Source organism: Zeus faber (genome assembly GCF_960531495.2).
Source record: "Zeus faber genome assembly, chromosome: 3".
Taxonomy (NCBI): Eukaryota; Metazoa; Chordata; class Actinopteri; order Zeiformes; family Zeidae; genus Zeus; species Zeus faber.
The window spans coordinates 18,904,566-18,926,927 of record NC_137190.1 but is presented as its reverse complement, the minus strand read 5'-3'; the positions used below and the strand labels follow the sequence as shown (position 1 = coordinate 18,926,927).

Here is a 22,362-nt window from a genome sequence, read left to right as displayed (position 1 = left end):
GCCGCTGCTAAAGCCCAAAGTCCATTCGCCGTCGCAGACTAACACAAGCCTCTGATCTGCGGCCGAGGGGGAATGCGAGCGCCGGGGCAGCACGTTTGTGTTTGAGAATTAAGGTGTGAAGTGTTTTAAAGTAAAGAAAGGCGCCGGGTGCCTCCCTGCCCAGGACTGAAGGGTCCAGTTAGACAAGATTGCCACCCTTTGCCGTGCCGTCACGAAACGTGTTCCCATTTTTAAGTGGAAGTGGAAATGAATGTGGTGAAGCGCGAGATCCTGATAAGATCTAAGGAACGTCAACCGTCCAACGTTATTTCCTTAGTAATCTGAAATATGAGTACGGGTTGATTGGCTTTTACTCTCCCCACTTCCAACACTGGTTCATTTCCATTTAAAACTTCAAACCTGTTGTCTGTGTAGGTAAAGAAAGGGGAGACAGATAACATGCGTTAGAAATAGTAATAATGATTGATTATACAAAAAGTGTATATTATACAAAAAGTGACTTTTGTATAATATAATAAAAAAGCCAGAAGCCAAAACTGAAGTTTAGTGTGATATTTATCTATTTTTATTACATGCATTTTGCTTGTTTGCATTTTTTATTGTAACTATTTGATTTCCTTCTCTGAATGTAAAGCACTTTGAGTTCCATGTTTATGATGCAAATTCTATTTCTCATTTGATGCTGGGACAGCCAAGAGAAAAAAAAAGACAACCTTTTCTTTACATTTAAGATAGCACTTCTGGGAGCAAGCAAAGTTTTTTTTTTCCAGCCTTGAAGACGGATTATTTTATTTTTATTTTTGCAAGTCACTTGCATTCCTTCATGGCTTATAAAAACGACTCGTGTCTAAGACTCGAGCGAAAAAATAGAATTAGGATTAAAATGTGTTGTAAATGCTTCAAGTTGTTACTAAAGATTAAGTGGAGTCATGGGTCAAAAGTCTTTCTTAGACCCTTTAAAACACAGTTGTCAGGCTAAAATAAAGTTTGATTTAGCTTCACCAGTTGCCAGTTACAGGGCATCTAGATAGGTGTTCAAATATTTGAATCAACCATTGCTGAGCAAGCATTAAATGTTTGTTATTCACAGGTTGTGGTATAGAATCACCATCAAATAAAGGAAATCAAACAGAAAACAAAGGAGACAGATAAAAGAAGTCGGTCCCATTGAAACTGACACAATAACCACTGGACCAGGAATCCTATTTAATCCTAACTCATTGATCTATTTTCTTGACCCCGACTGAGGCTTTGACTCGGCCATTTTTTATACTCTCAAAGTGTTTGCGTTGAGTTAGACATTAACTGACATTGAGTTTCCTTTATAGAGCTACGGCGAAAATAAATAAATAAAAAATTCCACGTCCCAGGCTGCGTCGTCTGCGGACAAAATCTCCGCTCTGTTCGCGCTCCTTCTTTCTGGCCGCAGGAACTTCAGGGCTTTGATTCTCAAGCCTTCAACAATAGAGTTTGCTGTTGATCGCAGGGCAAATCTGGCCCCGATAAATCTGCAGAGCGGTAATCTAAAACCCAGCACAGTATCAGTCGCTTTAGTGTACTTGCTCACTCATAGCCAAATTATATCCTCTTCTAATGTCAGTGCACTTAATCCAAATGAAAACCTGTCAAGTTGAATTCTAAACCAGTCGAAATGCCCCAGGACATGAACCCGGCCAAGAGAACCTTTGAGCCAGAAAAATAAGCAGGTCTAAACTTTTTTTTTTTTTTTTTAATTGATTGTTTCTAATTTTATCAGAGCTCTTTATTTCATTAATACTGGCAAAAGCTATAACCTGTAAAACGCTCATTGCACTTAAAACCAATACACAGATTAGTGCAAGACTTAAGTGTGTTAAATCGTGCACTAATCCGTGTCCTGGTAAATAAATGTAACCTGTAATCTAATACAATAACAAAATTATTTTTTGTTATGAAATGGAAAGGAAATTCTCACTGAGCTGAGGATGATAATTATTTTTGTCATTTTTTAATGGTAACCTTTTACCATGAATATGCAGAACACTGTCTTATAATGCCCCCAAAAATATGTTTATTACAATCACATTGTTCTATCTGCACTCCATGACACAACGGCCTTGGTGCAGTGCACGCTGCCTCGCCAGGACGCACAGAAAGGCCGGATGTCCGCCACGCAGCAGCTGGAATAACACTCTTACTGCACTCGCACACACTGGCCAGCGGAAAGATTGACCCATGTAGCTACTAATGGAAGAAAAGAGAATAATGTGTTTGTGACGCCCAACAAAATACATAATATATACATCATGTAAATATACTGAAATGGTTTAGCGTGGCATTCTCAGCCTGCTGGTGTAACTCCATCTGGAAATGGGCCCATGCAAGAGTAGGAGTTAGATGCTTAGTGAGACAATGAGATACTTAGTGTGCCTTTATGGCTACTTCAAAAATAAAATAAAGCAACAAATGCTGTGTTTTCCTGGCAAATGGCGTACAACAAAAAAAGAAAAAAAGAAACAGCTTTCCGAAGGTGATAACAATTGCAAGTGAAGGGAGCAAGGTCATTCAGAGTACAGATTGTTTCCTGTGCAGTATCAGATTATCTATCAGCACTCAACACGTACAGTATATCCAGAAAATAAATGCCACAACAGTCCAATGGCTGCCGGGGTAATAAGAAGCCTTGAGTTGCTAGGATAAAGTTATGCAACAGCAGCCCCATGATTAAAAGAAAAAGCCAGCAGATCAAGGTTAACTGGAACAGAAGTGCCTACTGAGGATGAATGACTTTAGATGAGGCTTTGCAGTTGAAAGTAAAACATGATACCTGAGTGTGTGTGTGTGTGTGTGTGTGTGTGTGTATGTGTGTGTGTGTGTGTGTGTGTGTGTGACCCGCAATAAATTAAATATTTTCCCTGGAGAAATTAAAAAAAAACAAGAAACTTTCTCTATGCCAAGTCAAACGTAAAGGTCTACAGGGATGCTTTCATAGAGAAGTCATTAGTGTTATTTTGCACGTTCTCTCGAGGGACGCTGGTCTTTAGGCGTAACGTAATTAATCCAGAGGCATTAAATAAATACCCTTTTAGCCTGAAACTAATATAGATGTGTGAATAAATCTAAAAATAAATAAGAATACTGGTAAAAAAAAACCAAAAAAAAATATTAACTACGGCAGCAGATATATTAATAAATAATAGTAATTTAGAAGACGGTTCTGTATATACAGTATGTATATTATGAATGAGTGATATTATATGACGCACTTTGGTTCTGATTGTATGTAGATACATTTCCCTTGGCTCACTTTATATAAAAATAATTATCAACGCTGTTATCTATGTTCAGTTCAGTATCTCGACTTGCGGACATGTAAGCGGTTCTAGAAGACAGGGTTCCCACGCCATCACTGAAGCGAGGAAACAGTAAACATTGAAAAACAAGCCACAGCCTGGTTTCACAGAGACATGACCCTCATACGGGAGGGTGGAAACATTGCCTCCACAACGCAAAATAATACGCAATTCCGCATTCATCGTCTCACTACGCGACTTCACTGAGCTGGCGGCCTAGAGTGACAACGTGCTGACCGCTAGACCGCTCACAACTAATACACAATTGCTTGTAATAATGGCCGCAATTTATCTCTGCTGTACGCGATAATTTTGTGAAAAATCATTATATTCCGCAATTGTGGTTCCTTCCAAATTTGAGGGGAAATTGAAAACAATGTTAGAAATGCTGCAAAAAAATAAAACGTGAAGTACATTCATTCATGTTATGAAGCATTTTCACAATTGTGTGGAGGAAAATGAACTAAATAACATATATATATTTTTTTTACTAAATTAATTGGATTTTTATGTTTAATGTTCAATGCAAATTAATGTCTCTTCTTAATAGGATGGATGTGCATCATTACACTATTTTTAGCCTTATACTATGACATAAAATGAACAAAAATAAGGCAGTAAATTGTTAATTGAAAATTATTTATATCATTGTTAACCACCAACAAAAAAAATAAAAAATCAAATTTCATGATTGTTTCATTAATAAAACACATTTTCAGCTAACTTGCAATTTAAAATAAGGTACTGTGTGACAAAACTTTGGACTCAGGCTCAAGATGTTTCCAACAGTAACTACATCTAACCCAACCTGAAGCCTTGATACCGAGCCTTGGCCCTCGCAATCTCTCTACAGAGGAAGACAAACTCTCTTCATCATTTCCCTTCTCCCTCACTTCCTGTGTCCCCGCTCTTCCTTCCTCCTCTTTCCAGACAGCCGCTATATCAGCAACTTGGGGGCTGTGGCGGGAATGCGGCGCTATCATCAAACGCGCAGACCCCTGTGGGAGTCTGGAGGCTCAAAACAAGCCTGGGGGGGAGGGAAGCGCGCTCTAAGCAACGCGGCCGCTCCAGGTTTTGATGATCACATCTCGGGACTTCATCTCGCAGGGAAAAAATAAATTGGTCGAAATGATTTAAGCGACGAGTCGGGGCGCCGCTGAGAAAGGGACACAGGTGAGTGGGAGACGATGACGGAACCGCTGTCGGGGATGGAGTTCATATATGATAACAACGTGACAGTATGGAACCCGGGCTATGAATTAACGGATGATGAAGAGGAGGCTTCTGGGTCTCGGGATTGGTGTTAAAAAAAAACAAAAAAAGAAAACAACAACAACAACAACAAAAAAAAAAAAAACGCTTTGACCGAGTCCCAGAAAAGCAAATAGCATTGAGAATCAGGAATGCCAGCGAGATGGAGATGAAACAGCCTCTCCCCCTTGAAGAAGCATGAAAGGACAGATCCCCCCCTCCTCCCAGGTCAGAGCGGGTGCACTGTAACACCATCTCCTTCGGAGGACGCGATCCGCTCGGCGCACATTCTCCAAACTAACCCCGACATTCCTGAAAACAAACTCCCCTCTCCGCCTCACCGCATTGGGCTCGACGGAGGAGAGTTTGCCTTTGCAGATTTTTCGCATTCCCCCCTCACCAAACTGGGGCCGGGCGATCAATTTGAGCGACCGCACGTCGACTACTAATTATTTACATAGAACGTATTAATTTGAGTGTGCACCACGGGGCCCGCATTGTCCGTCCGAGACACTCCGAAGGGCTTACCAACCTTCGGAAAATTCCACCAATTTCAACATTTTATAAATGCAACAATGAGCCCTTCAATTTAAGACACGACCCCCCCTCACCCATTGGAGGGGACGGCCACGCATTCCCTTTCAGCAGCACACTGACCCACTTACTCAGGGTGTCCCCACCCCCGCCTCCCCTATCGTGTGAAACAAACTCATCATTCATTATCCAACAAGCTCCGCAATCACCCTCAGCTCTCTTTTGGAGCGCTTAGCAGATAGGGGTGGGGTGGGGCGGGGTTGGGGGGCCCAGGAATGACTTCTCATTATATTAGGGACGGCTCGCTCCTGCAATTAAGTCTCACACAGAGAGCAATTTAGTCCGTGCTCCAGTTTCCTGCGTTCTCTGTTCGGGGGCTCACGTCCGGGGCGAGGAGACGGAAAGGCAGCGCAGATTCGTTCAACAATACATCGGGTTTGGGTTAAGTCTCTGAGCCCCCTTTGGTTTAATAAAGTGTTATCTTATCTTATGTAGATTAGCCTATCTGAGCCTCTCTCTCTCTCTCTCTCTCTCTCTCTCTCTCATTTACTCTGGCAGCGCAAAGACATCGTTTATCACAAAATGACAGACTTATTGATATGCTCCCAATATCGGTATTTGATGATTCATCATTTCCCTTCAAACCCCCACCCTCCTCTGCACTCAACTCAAGCAGCTACAACCTATCTTAAAACTTTCTGAAGATAACTTTCCCAGTTACCTGGAATTTCCAAAGCCGATTTTATGATCGGGTTGAAATGGTCCAACTCACATTTGTATTTATTAGGGCAGCTCATCGTTCAGGAAAAAAAACAAAACAGTAAACAAACATAGGGGGATGGTAGCTCAGGAGGTAGAGCTGGTGGTCTAGTGATCCAAAGGTTGCTGGTTGGATCCCAGGCTCCTCCTGCTAGCATGCTGTAGTGTCCTTAAGCAAGACACTTAACCCCTAATTGCTCCTGATGGCTGCGTCCGTCGGTGTTTGATCAATTGTAAGTCGCTTTGGATAAAAGCGTCTGCTAAATGACTAAATGTAAATGTAAATGTAAACAAACTTATCTAGTCAGGATTGAGAACAAAGGATAATAACACCACCCGAGTTTAGTCTCTTGTGTAATAAAGAGGAAAAGTCTTTGGAGCGATGCTTCATATTAAGAAAGTAATTTGTCGCTGATTTTCCAAGGTTGTTTTCATATTCAAAACCCTTCTTCTTCTTTTTTTTTTTTTTAACAGCTATTTTGAGCTGCAGCAACTGTAAGAAACAGACAACCGCAGGGTGAGCCGGGGTGAACATTAACTACGGCCTGTAACAGAAGCCCTAGAATAGGGAGAGCTTCATTTTTTTTTCGTCCAAACAATGAGGTCGTCCTGTTTACAGAGCACCAGAGGTAAACCCCCGCGCGGTGCGCTCCACTGGAGGTCCAGCTCCTCTGTTCTGCTGAGGAAATGATCTCACTGGACTCCGTGCGCGGCGCGGCCCCGTCCCGCAACCCCCGCCATCCCAGTAGGAAGTGGAGGAGAACGGAGGCTTCCAGTCGTCAAGACAATGGGAAGCAAGTGAGCCACACAAATCAACCTATTCAACACAACGTCCCTCCGGTCATTCTAGTCCGAGAGCACATTTATCCTCATTCCTCACAGTGGCCTTCTCCCTTTAGGGGTTTTAAGTGAATTTACCGTATTTTCGCGACTATAAGGCGCATATAAACGTCTTTTTTTTTCCTCAAAATGTGCGGCGCGCCCTATAGTGCGGTGCGCCCTATGTGTGTTGTTACTGCGGACGTTGTTGAGACCACCATGAGAACGTTAAAGGGGGAAGTGTGGGCGTGGATTGTGTATAAAAGAACAGGTATGTGCTTTATGCAGAACATTGTTGTCTTAACAACCCTTAAGATGGCAAAGAGACACGCCTATGAAGCACAGTTTAAACTGAAGGCTATCAGCTACGCAGAGGAACATGGAAATCGAGCAGCCGCGAGAGAATTCAAGATTAATGAATCGATGGTTCGCAAGTGGAGGAAGATGGAAAACGAACTCCGACAGGTGAAGAAGACGCAGCTGAGTTTCCGCGGACATAAGGCGAGGTGGCCCGAGTTGGAGGAAAGACTCGAGCGGTGGATCATCGAGCAAAGAACGAGTGGGGCGAGCGTTTCGACGGTCACTGTTCGACTAAAAGCAGTAACGCTAGCGGAAGAAATGAAAATTGAACATTTTCAAGGAGGTCCGTCGTGGTGCTTTCGTTTTATGAAACGGTGCCATTTTTCCATCCGGACCAGGACTACAGTAGCGCAGCAACGTCCGGCGGATTATAATGAAAAGCTGGCGAGCTTCCACTCCTACTGCAGCAAACACATCGCCGACAAACGCATCCAGCCAAGCCACATCACCAACATGGACGAGGTGCCGCTCACTTTCGACATCCCGGTGAATCACACGGTGGAGAAGAAGGGGACCAGCACGGTAGCGATACGCACAACGGGGTATGAAAAGGCGTCGTTTACTGTTGTGCTTGGCTGCCAAGCAAATGGACAGAAACTGCCGCCTATGGTGATTTTTAAGAGAAAGACTTTGCCTAAAGAGACTTTTCCAGCTGGAGTCGTTATTAAGGCAAATGAAAAGGGCTGGATGGATGAGGAGATGATGAAAGAGTGGCTGAGGGAGGTGTATGTAAGGAGACCAGGTGGTTTTTTCCACGCATCACCATCGCTGTTAATCTGTGACTCCATGCGTGCCCATCTCACAGCCGATGTGAAAAACAAGGTGAAACAAATGAACGCTGTGCTTGCTGTTATTCCGGGAGGTCTGACAAAGGAACTACAACCGCTCGACATCGGTGTGAACCGGCCGTTCAAAGTAAGGCTGCGAGCGGCGTGGGAGCGATGGATGACCGACGGAGACCACAGTTTCACGAAAAGTGGAAGGCAGCGCCGGGCAAGTTACGCCACAGTTTGCGGATGGATTGTAGATGCTTGGGCTAACGTGTCTGCTGGCACTGTTGTTCGAGCTTTCGCAAAAGCCGGCATCATTTCCGAGGAGCCGCACGGCACGGAAAGTGACTCTGACAGCGAAGAAGGGGAAACTGGCATGTCTGATTTAGCGCAGCTGTTTAATTCAGAAACAGAGGATGATGACTTCGATGGGTTTGATTAATACTTTGTAATAAATACATGAATAAAGCACAAACATACTCAGTTTTGCTCCCGCTCTATTTTTAAATACGCAGTAGAGGTATTTAAACGTAGTCGAGGATATGTACCGGTATATAAAACCCGCGCCCTATAATCCGGTGCGCCTTATGTGTGTGTTAAATACAGTAATGGCACACATAACTGAGACCGCGCCTTTTAGTACGGTGCGCCTTATGGTCGTGAAAATACGGTAGACTAAATGCAGAAAATATAAGCTACTTATCTTGAAACAATAAACATTAGAAAAAAAAATGTAAAAAGTAATTAACCTAAAAAAAAAACGTAATTATTACACAAAATGAACATTTTAAGAGTTATTTTAGGTTTTACAGATATATTTAGAATTTTTATGAGTAAGTCCTTGAGGGCAAGCAGTATTTGTCATTGTGCAGGTTAAACGGTTGCCTCCAAACCTCCAAGTTGCCGACGACTTCAGAGATCTTTAAAACCTGTGGTCTTACTTTCACGCAGGATTTCTTTTAAAAATGTTCTGTTAAAGTAATAAAATAACTTAACTTAATAAATATGGTCTTGTGCCAATCCTATGAAGTAGTACAAACATGGTGCAAACCTGGAAACCTGGAAAACATAACTAATGTCCAATGTTTTTATTTTATAATTTTTTTTTTTTTACTTTATTATTGGTGACATTTATCTCCTCTTTCCCTGTGCACTCAATCCTCTCCTCAATAGTGACTATGAACACAAGGCAGCTGAACCTCCTTTCCCCAGAAAAGCAGGCCTATAACAGAAAATAACAGCACGGCTTCCATTAAAAAGCCACAACACTGGTGCCGTAGTCAGATGATCTTTTGTTTTCTTTCGATCCATTCCTCCAGCTCAGTTCAAAGCGTGACTTGACTTGACCTTGACTGAGCATATGGCAGAACCTCCTCCAGAGCAAAAACAAACACCTGCCCGGCGACAGCTCCCCTGATGCAAGTATTATCTCTCCCCGGCTTCTCTTTCAGGGCGTGATGCGGCGACGGGGAAGAGGGGGAAGGAAACGAGGGAGGGAAAGCTGAGGAGTGCTTAACCGGGGGAGGGTGCGATGCAAAAGAGGAGGCTTATTACCTGCTTGGCCTCCTCCAGACACGTTTGTATTCTGCTGATCTCCTTCTCGTACTGCTCCCGCAGCTTGTCCACCTCCTGGTCGTGGGTGGCCACCTCCTCCTTCAGGGCTCCTTTGAGCGCGGTCAGCTCCCTCTCTCGCCTCCTCAGCATCTCCTCCAGCTCTTCCCGGGCCAGGAGAACCTCCTGCAGCTCGGCCTTGAGCTGCATCAGATCCTGGCAAAAGATCAGAGTTCCGAGCATTATAGTCGCAAACGTTCGAGCTTGGATCTGTCGCCACATTGAATTCATCCCAAAACATGATTGTAAATAATAGATTTTGTATGTAAAGTAGCTGAGTTAAAACTATTGGCGAAACCGTTCAAAAAAAACACACCAGCTGGAATGTGTAAGAGTGGATCCGCGTACACCTCGCTAAACTGGAAAACTGAAATGTGGGTTAGATCCGTTTCAGGGAAGCAGACTGGATCATACAGTTTAAACAGCATTTGGGGTAGTGTCGTTTCAGTGAGCAGATTGCGAGATGCATGATCAAGACTGGGAGCGAGGGCGCTTCAAGCTTCCAAGTTCCCTTCTTCCACCTTGAAACGAGTGCATGTGGTGATGTACCGTCAGGAGGGAGTCTCTCTCCCCGTCCACAGCCGACTTCTTGGCGGCGTCCAACTCATCGTGCATCTCTGACAGCTGGTCCTGCAGATCGCGGATCTCTGTCTGGTACTGCTCCCTCTCCATCTTCACCTGGAACAGCCTGGCAGAATGCACACAAACACAGTGTCACACATTAGTATTCTTCCTGCTTGTCTCTACTATCTGTAACTATTAGTGTCTGTAGTTCCCCCTTATGGATGAATAAATTATACACCATTAAACTGTTTGAGACAAAGCCGGTATATACATCTTTGCATATTTTTCTCAGACACGCAGTTTGAAGTGAACACTGCCAAGTAACCGGTTCTTTCTCATCTACATGTACATGCAGATCTTTCTATATCTCAAGTAACACGTACATCACCAGATTTTACGAGCGGTAAAACATCCAAACCGCACGCTCAAACCATGAAAAAGACCACCAAAAATAAGAATAGTAGATAGAACAAATAGAACAAAAGAAAAAGGCTTAAAGAGCAGCATTCATCCGCTGATAAACTATTGCAGTGTTAAAACCTCAAACACTGGCTTTGGGAACAACCGAAGGAAACAGAAAAGCGCAAATAGTAAATCGGTAGTTAAGAACAGGGTCAACGTGGAACCTGTAATGTGTGAAAGAAAAACTCAACCATCAGGAGAGGGAGCGTCAAAGCACAGACGAAGACGGTGTGGAAGGAACCAGCTGGAGTAACTAAAACAGTACAGTAGAAAGAGGAGGCAAACCCCACGGGAAAGTATGCTTTCTTCTGAGCCTTTTTTTTTTGGTCACTTGTGGCAGTGGGGATATTTTTCATCCAAGGATGCCGTTCTTTTTTACAAATGTTCATCCATATTGACAACATACGGACCACATAACTAGGGTTAAAAAAAAAAAAAAAGCTACCAGTAAAAAAAAACTAAAAACTATGCGATATGTGATCAATAAAATAATTATTAATAAATAGATAAACAAACAAAAAATCAAACAAACAAATAATCTTACAGATTACTACTTTAAAAGCACAGTACTTACAAAATTCCTTTACTTAGGGGACATTGCTTTTTTTTTTTGCACTACCAGGGGCCTCTTTAAACCACTCCAGTGTAGTCACCCTCCAATCTGTGCACTCACTCTTCCAGCGTGCTCTGCAGATCGGCCTCTGCTTTGGCCAGTTTGTCCTTCAGACGAGCGCACTCCTCCGTACTCCGCTGCAGATCCTGCTGCAGGTCCTTCAAACCTGTCGCCGTCTTCTCTGACTCCAAACGACTCCTCTGATCATAGGAACACAGATTTTACATTTAATTTTAGTTAAACAGTAAAAAAGTCTGCGCTCAAAATTGATTTCCCGGTATCCTCACACATGTGCTCAACCAAACCAATATAATTATCTCTCTGAAATGTTTCAAATTAATTTGCTGAATCCATTGCATTTTATCGGAGGACAATTTTTGTACTTTCAGAATATTTTCTCTCTCCTGCCCTCAGAATTATTTCTGTTCGAGTGGGAATACCAATACCAATGTGGCCAGCAGTAATACAACTGGAAAAACTCAGACACACGCACACTTAAGTCGACCGCTTCAGCAGGGCAGCTATTGATTAATTGTCTCGTGGCCATCACAGTATTACCAGGGATTGATCTTCAAGTTGTTTCTTCATGTCAAATACTTCTTTCTCCAGCTTATCTTTCTTCTCCTGCAGAGACTTGGTATGAGCTGCCAGGTCGACAGACTGCCGGAAGAGTAGATGCAGGGTTCTTATTTTGTTTGCATTCTGGATTAGACTCGATAAATACGACTCAAAAATAATATTTACCTTGCGCTTAAAATGACAATAACTTGTCAACACAAATAATATCAAAATAATGATTCTCTTCAACACTAAATTTCAATTAAAGAAAATGTTACACAGAACACAAGTATTAGAGCATTTGTTTTCTTGCGTTGATATTGATTCGCTCCCTCTGGTTCAAGCAGTAAACTTTGCCAGCGTGGGTTTGAGACTCACAAATCTACAAACTCTGATCCCGAAATAATATTCTGACAGATTTCACTGTGGAGAAAACTGTCAAAAATGGCAACTGTGACACAATGCCAAGAGAACGTCTCACTTTGCTATCCGTTTGGACCGTCCCTGTGGCCCGCGACTTCAACGTCTGGATCTTCTCAAACACGAGGTTCACCTTCCTCTTGGTGGTGTCATCGTTATCGGTGCTTCTGCATGCACGGACAGCCACACAGAGACACACACACAGAAAGGTATGTTAACACATTCCGCTAATGAGCCCTCAAATCAACTATAAAGCCAATCAGGAACTCTATTATTGACGGCTCTGAGAACAGGACAACCCGTTTGCCGGCTTTGGGAGTGCCTGGGCGGATAACGCTGCTTTGAAGTGTCACCTCGAAACCCTTACGGCCTCATTACACGCATCCATTAACTATGAGGCGCATGAAGGGGAAGCGGGAACAGTCTGGGTTATGATTCAGCTCATGATCTGTGTGGGACGTGGAATGAATGAAGCCCCCGCAAGCCCAATACTATTACACTGGCTGGCAGACTGGAAAGAGAAAACAAACAAAGCCTAAAATAAATGATATAGATAAAAAAAATTATACAAATATTGATAACACGTTTTACAATGCAGAGCAGGGGTCAAACGTACAAAAATAGCCCAAGCTTTTGAAAATAAACCAATGCTAATGTCTACAATGAACTCACTGTCTGATAGGTTAGATCAAGGGCAGACATACTGGCTGTTCTTTAGGACAAAATTAAAAATAAAAAGTGCAATTAATAAATCAACCAGTGACAGTGATTGGGTTTTCTATTTTTTTCCCCCCAATTAATTGCAATGTTTTTTTGAGCAAACCAAACCCTCCTCTCCCTTTCACTTCTTCCAGATGACTTTCATTAAACCCTTATAACCTTGGTTGGCGATTGTTTGTCTTTTCGGCCGAGGGAATGTAGCTCAGTTTCAGCCCAGCACTTCCATCTGTGTTTCCTTTCCTTTGTCCTGTGACTCCTGACCTGTGGCCCAACACACCCAGAGCGGTATCCTGTTGTGGTTTCACACTGACTAAGCAAGGCGCACATGCGAATTGGTTATCTGGAAACTGGTGTTCTTGAATCGGTGGCACTCAATACCCCCATAGGAAAATCTATAAGGAACGAAGTAGGAGTTTGCGAAAGTTGGATTTTTACAATTAACAACGAACCACTTGAACCCATTGCCTCGTCAGCTCACTGCAAAGACACCAAGTTAAAACATTTCACATTTCAGGTTACTTCAACCACACACCCCCACTTGTCAGCGCAGAAGAGAAGGTAACAGGTTAAGATTAGAGATTAGGGAGGGAAAGGCTGAGAGATTCGGCCAGGAAACGAACTCCAGACAGCTGCATTATTCACAGCCAGTATGGGAGGGAAGGGAGAGCACATTCCTTCACTTTTATCACAACCAGTCAGGCGATGATACGAACCGTTTAAGCGTTCCAACAGCGGTTTTCATTTTTAAACGAGGCATAACACAGAACACAATGTGATTCTTTCTATTTACTGGAACTCCTTTTTTTGTTTTTACAATTTTCTTCAGCTTTCAGACTGCCTGAAACATGGATTATCACTGAACATGTTTAGCCTTAACTAGCTGGTGTTTTAAGACTTAATGTTTTTGAACAGTAATCATCATAATGCTGCTTTTATTCATGTTCTTGTGATCAAATAGTTATAGCTATAACTTATGTATAGAGGGCTCGTAAATCCTTGTTATCATTATTATTATTCACATATCTGAAACCTAAAAATAAACTAGATCTATGGCACGACATCTATGCCATGAATGCCAAAAGAAGAAGTGCGATAACAACTTACCCATCTTTAAGATAATTAAACAAAATCTGTTTTGCCGTCTCCTCATGTGTTTGTTGTGAAAGCTCCTGCTGACCTTTAAGAAGATCGGGTGTCACCTGGCGAACAGAAAGTTGACAAAGTGAGAGATCTTGTAATGCTCAAAGTGATGGGTGGAGACACAAAAAGAGATAAACGCCAAAATCAAACCGACTTAAAAAGTGAAGGTCTCAAATAACCCCCAAAACAGTACATATGTGTCTGTTTACCTGAACATCTTCCTCTGTTCCGGGCTTTTTGTCCGAAGAGGAGGGTTTGGAAAGGGACACCGACATGCTTGTCAAAGACTTTCCAGGCACGGATGAACTTCTCTTATCCTCATGACTATTGAGCGGCAGAGTAGAGGATAGACTCGGAGGCTTTGTGTATCCCTGGATAGAGCCGACTCCTTTAGAAACGCTGCTCTGAGGAGAAGTGGGTGCGCTCGTTGCGGAAGACGACGCTCTGGAGCTGGCTCTGCCATCCACGGCTGAAACCCAGGAATCCTGACCGCCGGTTGTCTTCTGGAGTCGGAGCTGTGAGGGCCTGAGGACGTGCTCCATGGAGGTGCCCTGCTGTCTGCTGAACTCATCCATGTAGTTCGAGCTCTCACGCAGGGCAAAAGGCAGAGCGCTGTCCACACTACGTGAGCGCTTGCGGTCCTCTGGGTTGATCCTGTTCCTGCGCCCTGCTCTGCCTCTCCGCTGGTGACTCCCATCTTTACCATCAAACTTCTCAATCAGCTCGTCCACGCCGGGAATGGAGCCTCTATCGATGTCCCTGCCAGTACCGGCCAGGAAGGGAATGTAGCGACGGTTCTTGTGACGATTGATGGTGTCGGCATACAGTGCGTCGACTTGATCATCCACCAGGGCCTTGGCGGTGTTGGTGGAAGAGGAGGACGAATGGCGGGAATGGGAAGAGGACTGCAGAACTGGACCACTGGAGTCCGTCCTACGAAGAGGAAGGACATCAGGTTCACGGCGGGTGCGCTCAAGGCTGGAGCTGGCACTGCTGATGGTGCTGGGGGACGTACAGGTCGTCTTGGTCTGGTCGCTGATGGAGCTCGACACCGTAGAGGCCTGGGGCTGGGATGTCGGCGCTGTTTCGCGCACAGCCTGTTTGTGAGAGATTGGCCTGGACTGAGATGAACTATGGGGTTTGGATTGTGGCTGGGCTACCTGGGCTTGTGGTCTTGTGTAAGGCTGAGCTGTTTGAGCATGAGGTAAAGGTTTAGGCTCTGCTGGTTTGGTTTGAGGTTTAGAGAGAACTGTCTCAGTCTGGCTCTTGGAGGAAGGTTGCGCTTTCTTCGGCTGCGCAGGAACTTTACTCCGGTTCAGACTTGATGACCTGGCATGAGAATCTGGGGGTAAAGTAGATTTGGAAGTTAAGTCCTCATGCTGGCTCCCAGTATTAGCCAGATACATAGGCCGTGATGGTACACTGATCGCATCAAGGTGCAAAGAGTTGTTCTCTGGGTCATAAGGCTGCAGGAGCTCTGGATGCTTCTGGAAGTTCAGAAGGGCGGATGGTTTCTTTCCTTGTGAATCTGTTACTCCATTTTGAGGACCATTATAATGCATTTGCTGCTGAGCCCTGTAATCTTTAAAGGGGCTGTTAGAACCAGACTCTCCCCCACCCCTGAAATCATATTCTTGGTAGTTATCAATGAAAGATTCCTCCGTGTCAACATATTCATTGATATCGGGGTCTATATGGGATTGAAGTCCTCTGTCCTGATTGTTAAGAACCACGTAGGGGTGTCCATCAATACCCTGGACACGGATGCTGAGACCATAGGTGCCAGCTCCATTATTGTGAACCCGGGAAGGTCGGGAAGGCTGGGTATAACCAAGTCCGCTGTTTTGAATGCCAGTCAATTTGTATGACTCCATCAGGATTGCAGGAGGAAATAATTCCCTCTCCCTGAATCAGGTGGCCCACCTCTGTGAAGAAAGATATCAAGAGAAAAATCGTCAACGTTTGCTGGTGACACCCATGTTTTCTGGTGACAGCACTAATAATGCATTAAAGATGAAATGTTATTTAAACAATTAAATAGGGAAAAAAAATTAAAGGACTTTTTTAATTTTACACACAAAATTTGATTTATTCTTGTGCATTTGTCTTTTTTAGAAAGTAATTACACAGAGGGCTCTGTAAACATGTTCTGAGCGTGAGCTTGGCAACACAAATAGCAGTTACTAGTCTACTACACTTCTAACACCAAGCATAGTCTTCCAAAACTATGAGTCAACATCAACCACATTCATTTACTTCAACATATGTGGCCAGGAACTGTCGAGACAGGCATAACAGGTAGGTGACTAACAGATATGACAAAAAATAATTACAATTTATGAAAGACACTACAGTTTGAATGGTCCCGGACCATGGTATTTTCAAAACAGGTAAGCCGATCCAGAGGCAAAAAAATGTCTGTAAATAATCTATGGCACATTTGCACTTATTATATATGAATAGCTTTGGTTTTTGGTCTGTGTAGCTTGGTTAATACTTGGAAATTAAGTGTGTCTTGTTGTTCCTATATATAGCTTTCAAAACACATGGGTAGATGCAAGGCAAGCGCACAAATAAACCTCTTTCTGTTCAATTTTGACACATTTATTACAATTGTAAAGTTCACAAATTACGTTTTGCAAATGACTTGGCAGGTAACAAAAAAACAAGGCCGCACACTAGACTTACTTTCCAACTACTTTCATATGACAATGTTTCAGTCCTGTGTGGATCAAACAAAACCCAGATCAGTAGTGGGTGGTGAAAGTCCCAATATAATCACAACATTACTGGCAATTGCAAATATTCAATTCTTTACAAATATGTCCATGAGCAAGATAAACCATGCTCTTCTTATGCCTGGATAGCACGTAAAAAACAAAGACTTGGGCAGCCCCATGTGTTTCCCAGGACATGGGCTCTTAAAAGGTTCCTGTTTGCTTTGCTGATAAAGCTGCTTTTCACCTCATGTTACAATGCCAAGATAAATTGTGATGGGCCTGACAGACATTACAGCGAAGATACTGGAACAACAGAATGACGCATATCAATGGAACAGAATTAGGTAAAAAAAAAAAAACACAGAAAACCTTGGAACCCCTTTTTGAAAATGAACATCACATCACTTATTATTATTATTATTATTATTATTATTATTATTATTATTATTATTATTATTATTATTAATATCAATAATAATAATAGTAAATATAACTGCAGGCAGCAATACACAGGGTCCAGGTCGGGTTAGATACGTATTACAGTTCTCCGGATTCTGTGCAATGTAGCATGAGTTACAATTTTTACGACCACTCAGAGATGAACCTTGGATTTATAAAGCATTGGTTCATGATGTTACAGAGTGACTGTGTTCTCAATGTAACACCAATGTTCTTCAATATTCAGTGAGTTTGTAAGGTTTCAAATGTACAAATGTAGATCGGTGTGAATCAAACTTGGACGATAAGACATATGAAATGCTCCCATTGTTGTTTGGGAAAAGAAGGGAAACATTTTGCTTCATTGGTTTCATCTCCAATAATGGTGCAGGGTTGTTCCCTTCTGCTGGTGCTACAGACACAACTTCATCCAAGTGCTGCTCTAATACCTACTGTACAATATCAACTCGTTTGAAACATGTGTCCGCACTCATTCATGTGGTTATTTCTCAGTTAATGTTTCATCACTATTTTAATCTTCGGAACCTAAATCTGCATTTTCAATATTATCAATGCACATTGATTCGTTATTGTTGTTTGTGGTTTTTGGATCTTCTTTCATTTTGGATTATTCCATTCATTGTTGAATTCTACATCCTTATACCAATTGTTATGTATTCTCAAATATGCCAATTTTCGACATCTTGAACAATAACAAAAACAAACTTTGTAAAATTCACATAACAATAATAACAAATACATGTTATTTCATAAACATAAAAAATAAATGCTAGTTTGAATTAGTACTTTGCTGAATTTTTTCTGTTAATCTGCAATTGGAAAATTCAGTTGAATAGATTTCTTGTCTTCATTGTAATGCAGACAACATTTATGGAACTTTAACATTAATTTGGCATCAGAATCATTTTGGAAGAACTTGTCAATACTTAACAATTTTTGTCTTTTCATTTAAACCTGCTACATTTACCTGTAGGGAACTGTTTACACATTATGTTTCTTTAAAAAGAAAAAAAAATGTTTAACTTCAAACCAAACTTTGTCATTGTTATAACTTACCTTGTTGTGTGTAAGTACATGTGCAGTCTCAGTGACGGCAGGTGAAGTTGGGTCTCGTGTATGTCAATGTTGACGGAAGTTTGCGTATTTACAGAGATAGTACGATAGTACGCTAGTAGTCGAATTTACGTGTTTAAGTGGTGACTTCTTCCTTGGAATACATTTTTAATAAGTTATGTTTCCATGTAATACGAAAAACGTTGTTGTATTTCTGTGAGTAATAACCATCGCACGGCTGCTATTTTTCCGACGCCTCACCGGATCTTGAACGCATCACTCAGTTGCACATTTGAGTGGGCTCGACTCAACGTGGTCATGAGTTTTTGTGGCCAAATCTTTTTTCGTATTTTTCATGAATCCGGCAAAGTATTGGGGACCACGGAGATTAAATATCAATCAAACAGATCCACAATTATCTACCAGGTAAGAAGGTACATAAATATACACGTAAATGCATAGTTTGTAATGTCGAACCACTACAGAGTGACGGAGTCTACACCGCACACGGTCCAAATGGACATTCTGAATCAGAATCTGCACATTTATAGTTAATAGTATAATGACGTCATAAATCGTCTTACTGTAAATCTCATCTCGTTCACTTTGTTGACGAATAGTGGCATGTCAGTCAAGCATGACCAGCTGAATATTTGGGGTCAAAGTTGTTCAGTTTTTCACTAATATCTGCTTCCCTATGTGGATTGATTTGGATGAAACTTAAACCACAAAATGTTGAGATCAACTGTATTCGTAACATATGTCATTGTTGTGTTCCAGATACTTTTAGCCGGGTTGGACATATTTTGGCGTTAAATGCATCGGATCGTGTCTGTGATGTCGGTCAAATTTAGTCGGTTTTTCACAAATTTCTGTTCTGTATGTGGATCAATATGGGTGTTACTTAAATTATGAGATGCTTGTGACATACCGGTTTAAACAATATCTCAACCGTACTCGTAACTTATGTCATTGTTGTGTTCCAGATACTTTTAGCTGGGTTGGACATATTTTGCCGTTAAACGCATTGGATCATGTCTGTGATGTCAGTCAAATTTGGTCAGTTTTTCCACTAATTTCTGCCCCGTATGTGGATCGATTTGGATTAAACTTCAACCATGAGATGCTTGTGATGTACTGCTTCAAACAAGACGAGTACCATGTTTGTAGCTTCTGCTGTTCTTCTGTATCAAATAGTTTCATATTTCAAAATTCAGAGAATTTTCCCGGAACAATAACAATAGGGGATCCAGCCAGTGGGAGTGAAAGTCTCCGAATCGTTTTCTCGAACATTGTGCTTTACGCACATGCTGAAGAATTATCCTTTGATTTTTAACTTTTGCAGAAGATGATAAGATTATATCCAAAAAGAAAAGTGCTCTGTTGAGAAAATCACATCCCATGTACTGTCTCCAAGGTGTGCGTATTTTTTCCTCTCATTGTTTCCGGGACTGCACAGGAGGAAACATTACCACCCGAGGACCCTGTCCCCCCACACTCCCCCAACCCTGATGCTTTGGATCCTGCAGCAGGTCAGGGAGTCAGTGACTATTCTGTGAACTCTCCAGAGGCAGGTCAAGGAATGTCCTGCCCACATATGCACTGAGGGGCGTTCTCTGCATGACACTCACTCTGAGCATGTTGTCTAATTCAGTTGTTCTCAAACTTTTTTTTTAGTAGTGTACCCCCTCTAAGATCTTTCATTTCAGCTGAGTACCCCCTTAACAGGCATTGGGAGAAAAAAAAGAAAGAAAATTAACGTAAATGATGTAGGGCATGTCCGTCGTATGTGTGTGTGTGTGTGTGTTTTTTTTAGACATTATATATAACCGATATTTTTTTAACACGTTCTTAACTTTCACAGTACCCCCTGCAGTTTCCCAAAGTACCCCTAGGGGTACGATGGTACCCCATTGAGAAACACTGGCCTAAATGATGGTGAACACAAATATGCAGAAAGAGGAAAAAAATAATAATTATATATATATATATATATATATATATATATATATATATATATATAAGGCAGAGCAGGAAAACCAATGGCATGTAGACCTGAGCCAATTATTGTGTACCATCACTGCCACTCCCACCAGATTTTGAAATACAAATTCCCAATTCAAACTGTGAAACTAGAACTACTACTGTGAAAAAAAAAACATGTGTGATCCATTATTAATTCCATTAATGGAATTAGTAAAGAATGGTACCCCTGAAAATGTAACAATTCAAAAAGTGCGACCGTCACCCCATGCATTATTATAATTATTATTATTATTATTATTATTATTATTATTATTATTATTATCGTGTGAAGGAACTCCGTAAGTTGTGAAGCCAGGTTATCCCTATGAGCGGAGCAGGAGACACAGCATCCTTCCCACCTCACCCGCAGCCTCCGTGTGCAACAGGTGGCGGAACGTCGCCTTATTCCCGGCACAACTCCGGAGGAACTTCCACTTCTCCTCCAAGTCACCGGCGCAACTTTAAGCGGCGCTCAACGTCTCCTCGCCCCCTCCCAAAAACGAGGAGCGCCCCACGAAACGACTAGTTTTCTGGTCAAGCCAGGCGGAAAGGTCCGCGTCTACGGCTTTTAACTCAGTGATCTGTGACTGATAACAACAACAACAACAACAAGAAACACAAACAACCAAAACAAACAGTTGTACTCACCCGCGTCTCGTCTCACCCGTTCAGTGTCGGCAGACTGGACGGATGACGTTAAAAGACCGGACTTAATGTGACGACGGGCGGGCAGTTTATTGAGGCCGAGCCGACAGAAAACGCTCCGGATCGTAACGCTGTTTCTCTCCGTTTTCTCAGTCGTTTCTCCCCCCCCCCCCTCCCCTCCACAGTTTAGAAACAGGCAAAGCGCCTCGCCGGAGCTCCGCCCCACCCCCCGGAGGACGAGAGGGTCCCGCCGCCCGCCTGTCTGAAATAGGCACCGGCCGCGAGTCGGCTTCCCGGGTTCCTCGGGCCTGGTCCCGAGTCAGTTTCCCCCCGCGTTCCGGTCCCGGATCGCACTCGCGGGCGCTGGTCCGGGGTCAGTTTCCGAAGCCCTTGCGCCAGGGGGTTCCCAGACTGTGGTCCGCGGCCCCCGACGGGGTTCCTTGAAGCCATTGCAGGGGGTCAGCCGCCAAATTATTATTATTATTATTATTATTATTATTATTATTATTATTATTTTCATGTTGTTTGTTTGCTTGTTTGTGTTACATTTTTATGAGCACATTTTTTCCAATAAATATTCAAACTCACCCTCACCAATAAAGGGGAACTTTATTTTTGTTGTGAGATTTGCACTTTAAGTCAGAGGTTTTTTCTAGGCGTATTATATATTATGTTATGTTGTTTTGTGTTTTGTTATGTTATGTTATGGTATGGTATGGTATGTTACATTATGTTATGGTATGTTATATTATAGAAGAAGAACAATCTTTATTTGTCATATTGCATCATGTTATGTTATGTTATATTATATCATATTATATTGTATATACTTGTCATTATATATATCATAGGCAGTTTATATGTTGTATCATATATTAGATGTATATGGTTGCTAGTTCATTCTTATATTTTCAGGCAATGATATTTGACATTGATGACATTATTATTCTATTGCTAGTTCAAATTGTTTTATTTTTGCTTTATAATTCGAGTTTGATCCACACAGCCGCCTACGGTCGTTGATTTAGATTATTATTGCTAGTTTCTTCAGCTTGTGCTGCGCATGAGTGAGAAAACAAACGTTATATCCCAATATATGTGGCACATAATAACACCCGATGCAGTGGTTCTGTCTGTTTCTGTTTGAGGAGCCACGTGGAAAGAAGGTGGGTGAGTAACCTCATCATATTGAAGTTTAATAGAGGGCGTGTCCCACCCACACTAAGCTTATTTAAACTATCCCAACAGTAATACCATATGGCCGTGGACGCGTTTCCCCGATCAATTATTCTAATGTTGTCAGCATCTTGAAAGTCTTTTAAAACCGAGAGCGTCATCTAGTGGACGCATTAACCATTCTGCTTCCTCAGTCATATGTCAGTCAAAAACACTTCACTGTACAATGGCTTTCTCGCCCTTTTTTGGAGTCCAAGCCAAGTTTCCAACGGCACGTTGGAACAGCAAGTTGAACTGTGTATTCTTCTTCTCCTTCTTCTTCTTCTTCTTCTTCTTCTTCTTCTTCTTCTTCTTCTTCTTATTATTATTAT

General features: G+C 42.3%; 1 protein-coding gene across 1 annotated transcript in view; it reads right to left on the bottom strand.

The window, feature by feature from the left end:
* cgnl1 (cingulin-like 1) overlaps positions 1-20,959 on the bottom strand; it is a 32,014-nt gene extending 11,055 nt beyond the window's left edge. The window contains exons 1-8 of the mRNA XM_079998015.1: positions 20,819-20,959; positions 14,123-15,838; positions 13,878-13,972; positions 12,115-12,220; positions 11,634-11,735; positions 11,136-11,275; positions 9,986-10,124; positions 9,380-9,592 (exon numbers count right to left, since the gene is read on the bottom strand). Coding sequence (XP_079854141.1) covers positions 9,380-9,592; positions 9,986-10,124; positions 11,136-11,275; positions 11,634-11,735; positions 12,115-12,220; positions 13,878-13,972; positions 14,123-15,787 — 2,460 coding nt within the window. The 5' untranslated portion in view covers positions 15,788-15,838; positions 20,819-20,959. The remainder of the gene's footprint in view (positions 1-9,379; positions 9,593-9,985; positions 10,125-11,135; positions 11,276-11,633; positions 11,736-12,114; positions 12,221-13,877; positions 13,973-14,122; positions 15,839-20,818) is intronic.
* Between the last annotated feature and the right edge of the window lie 1,403 nt (positions 20,960-22,362).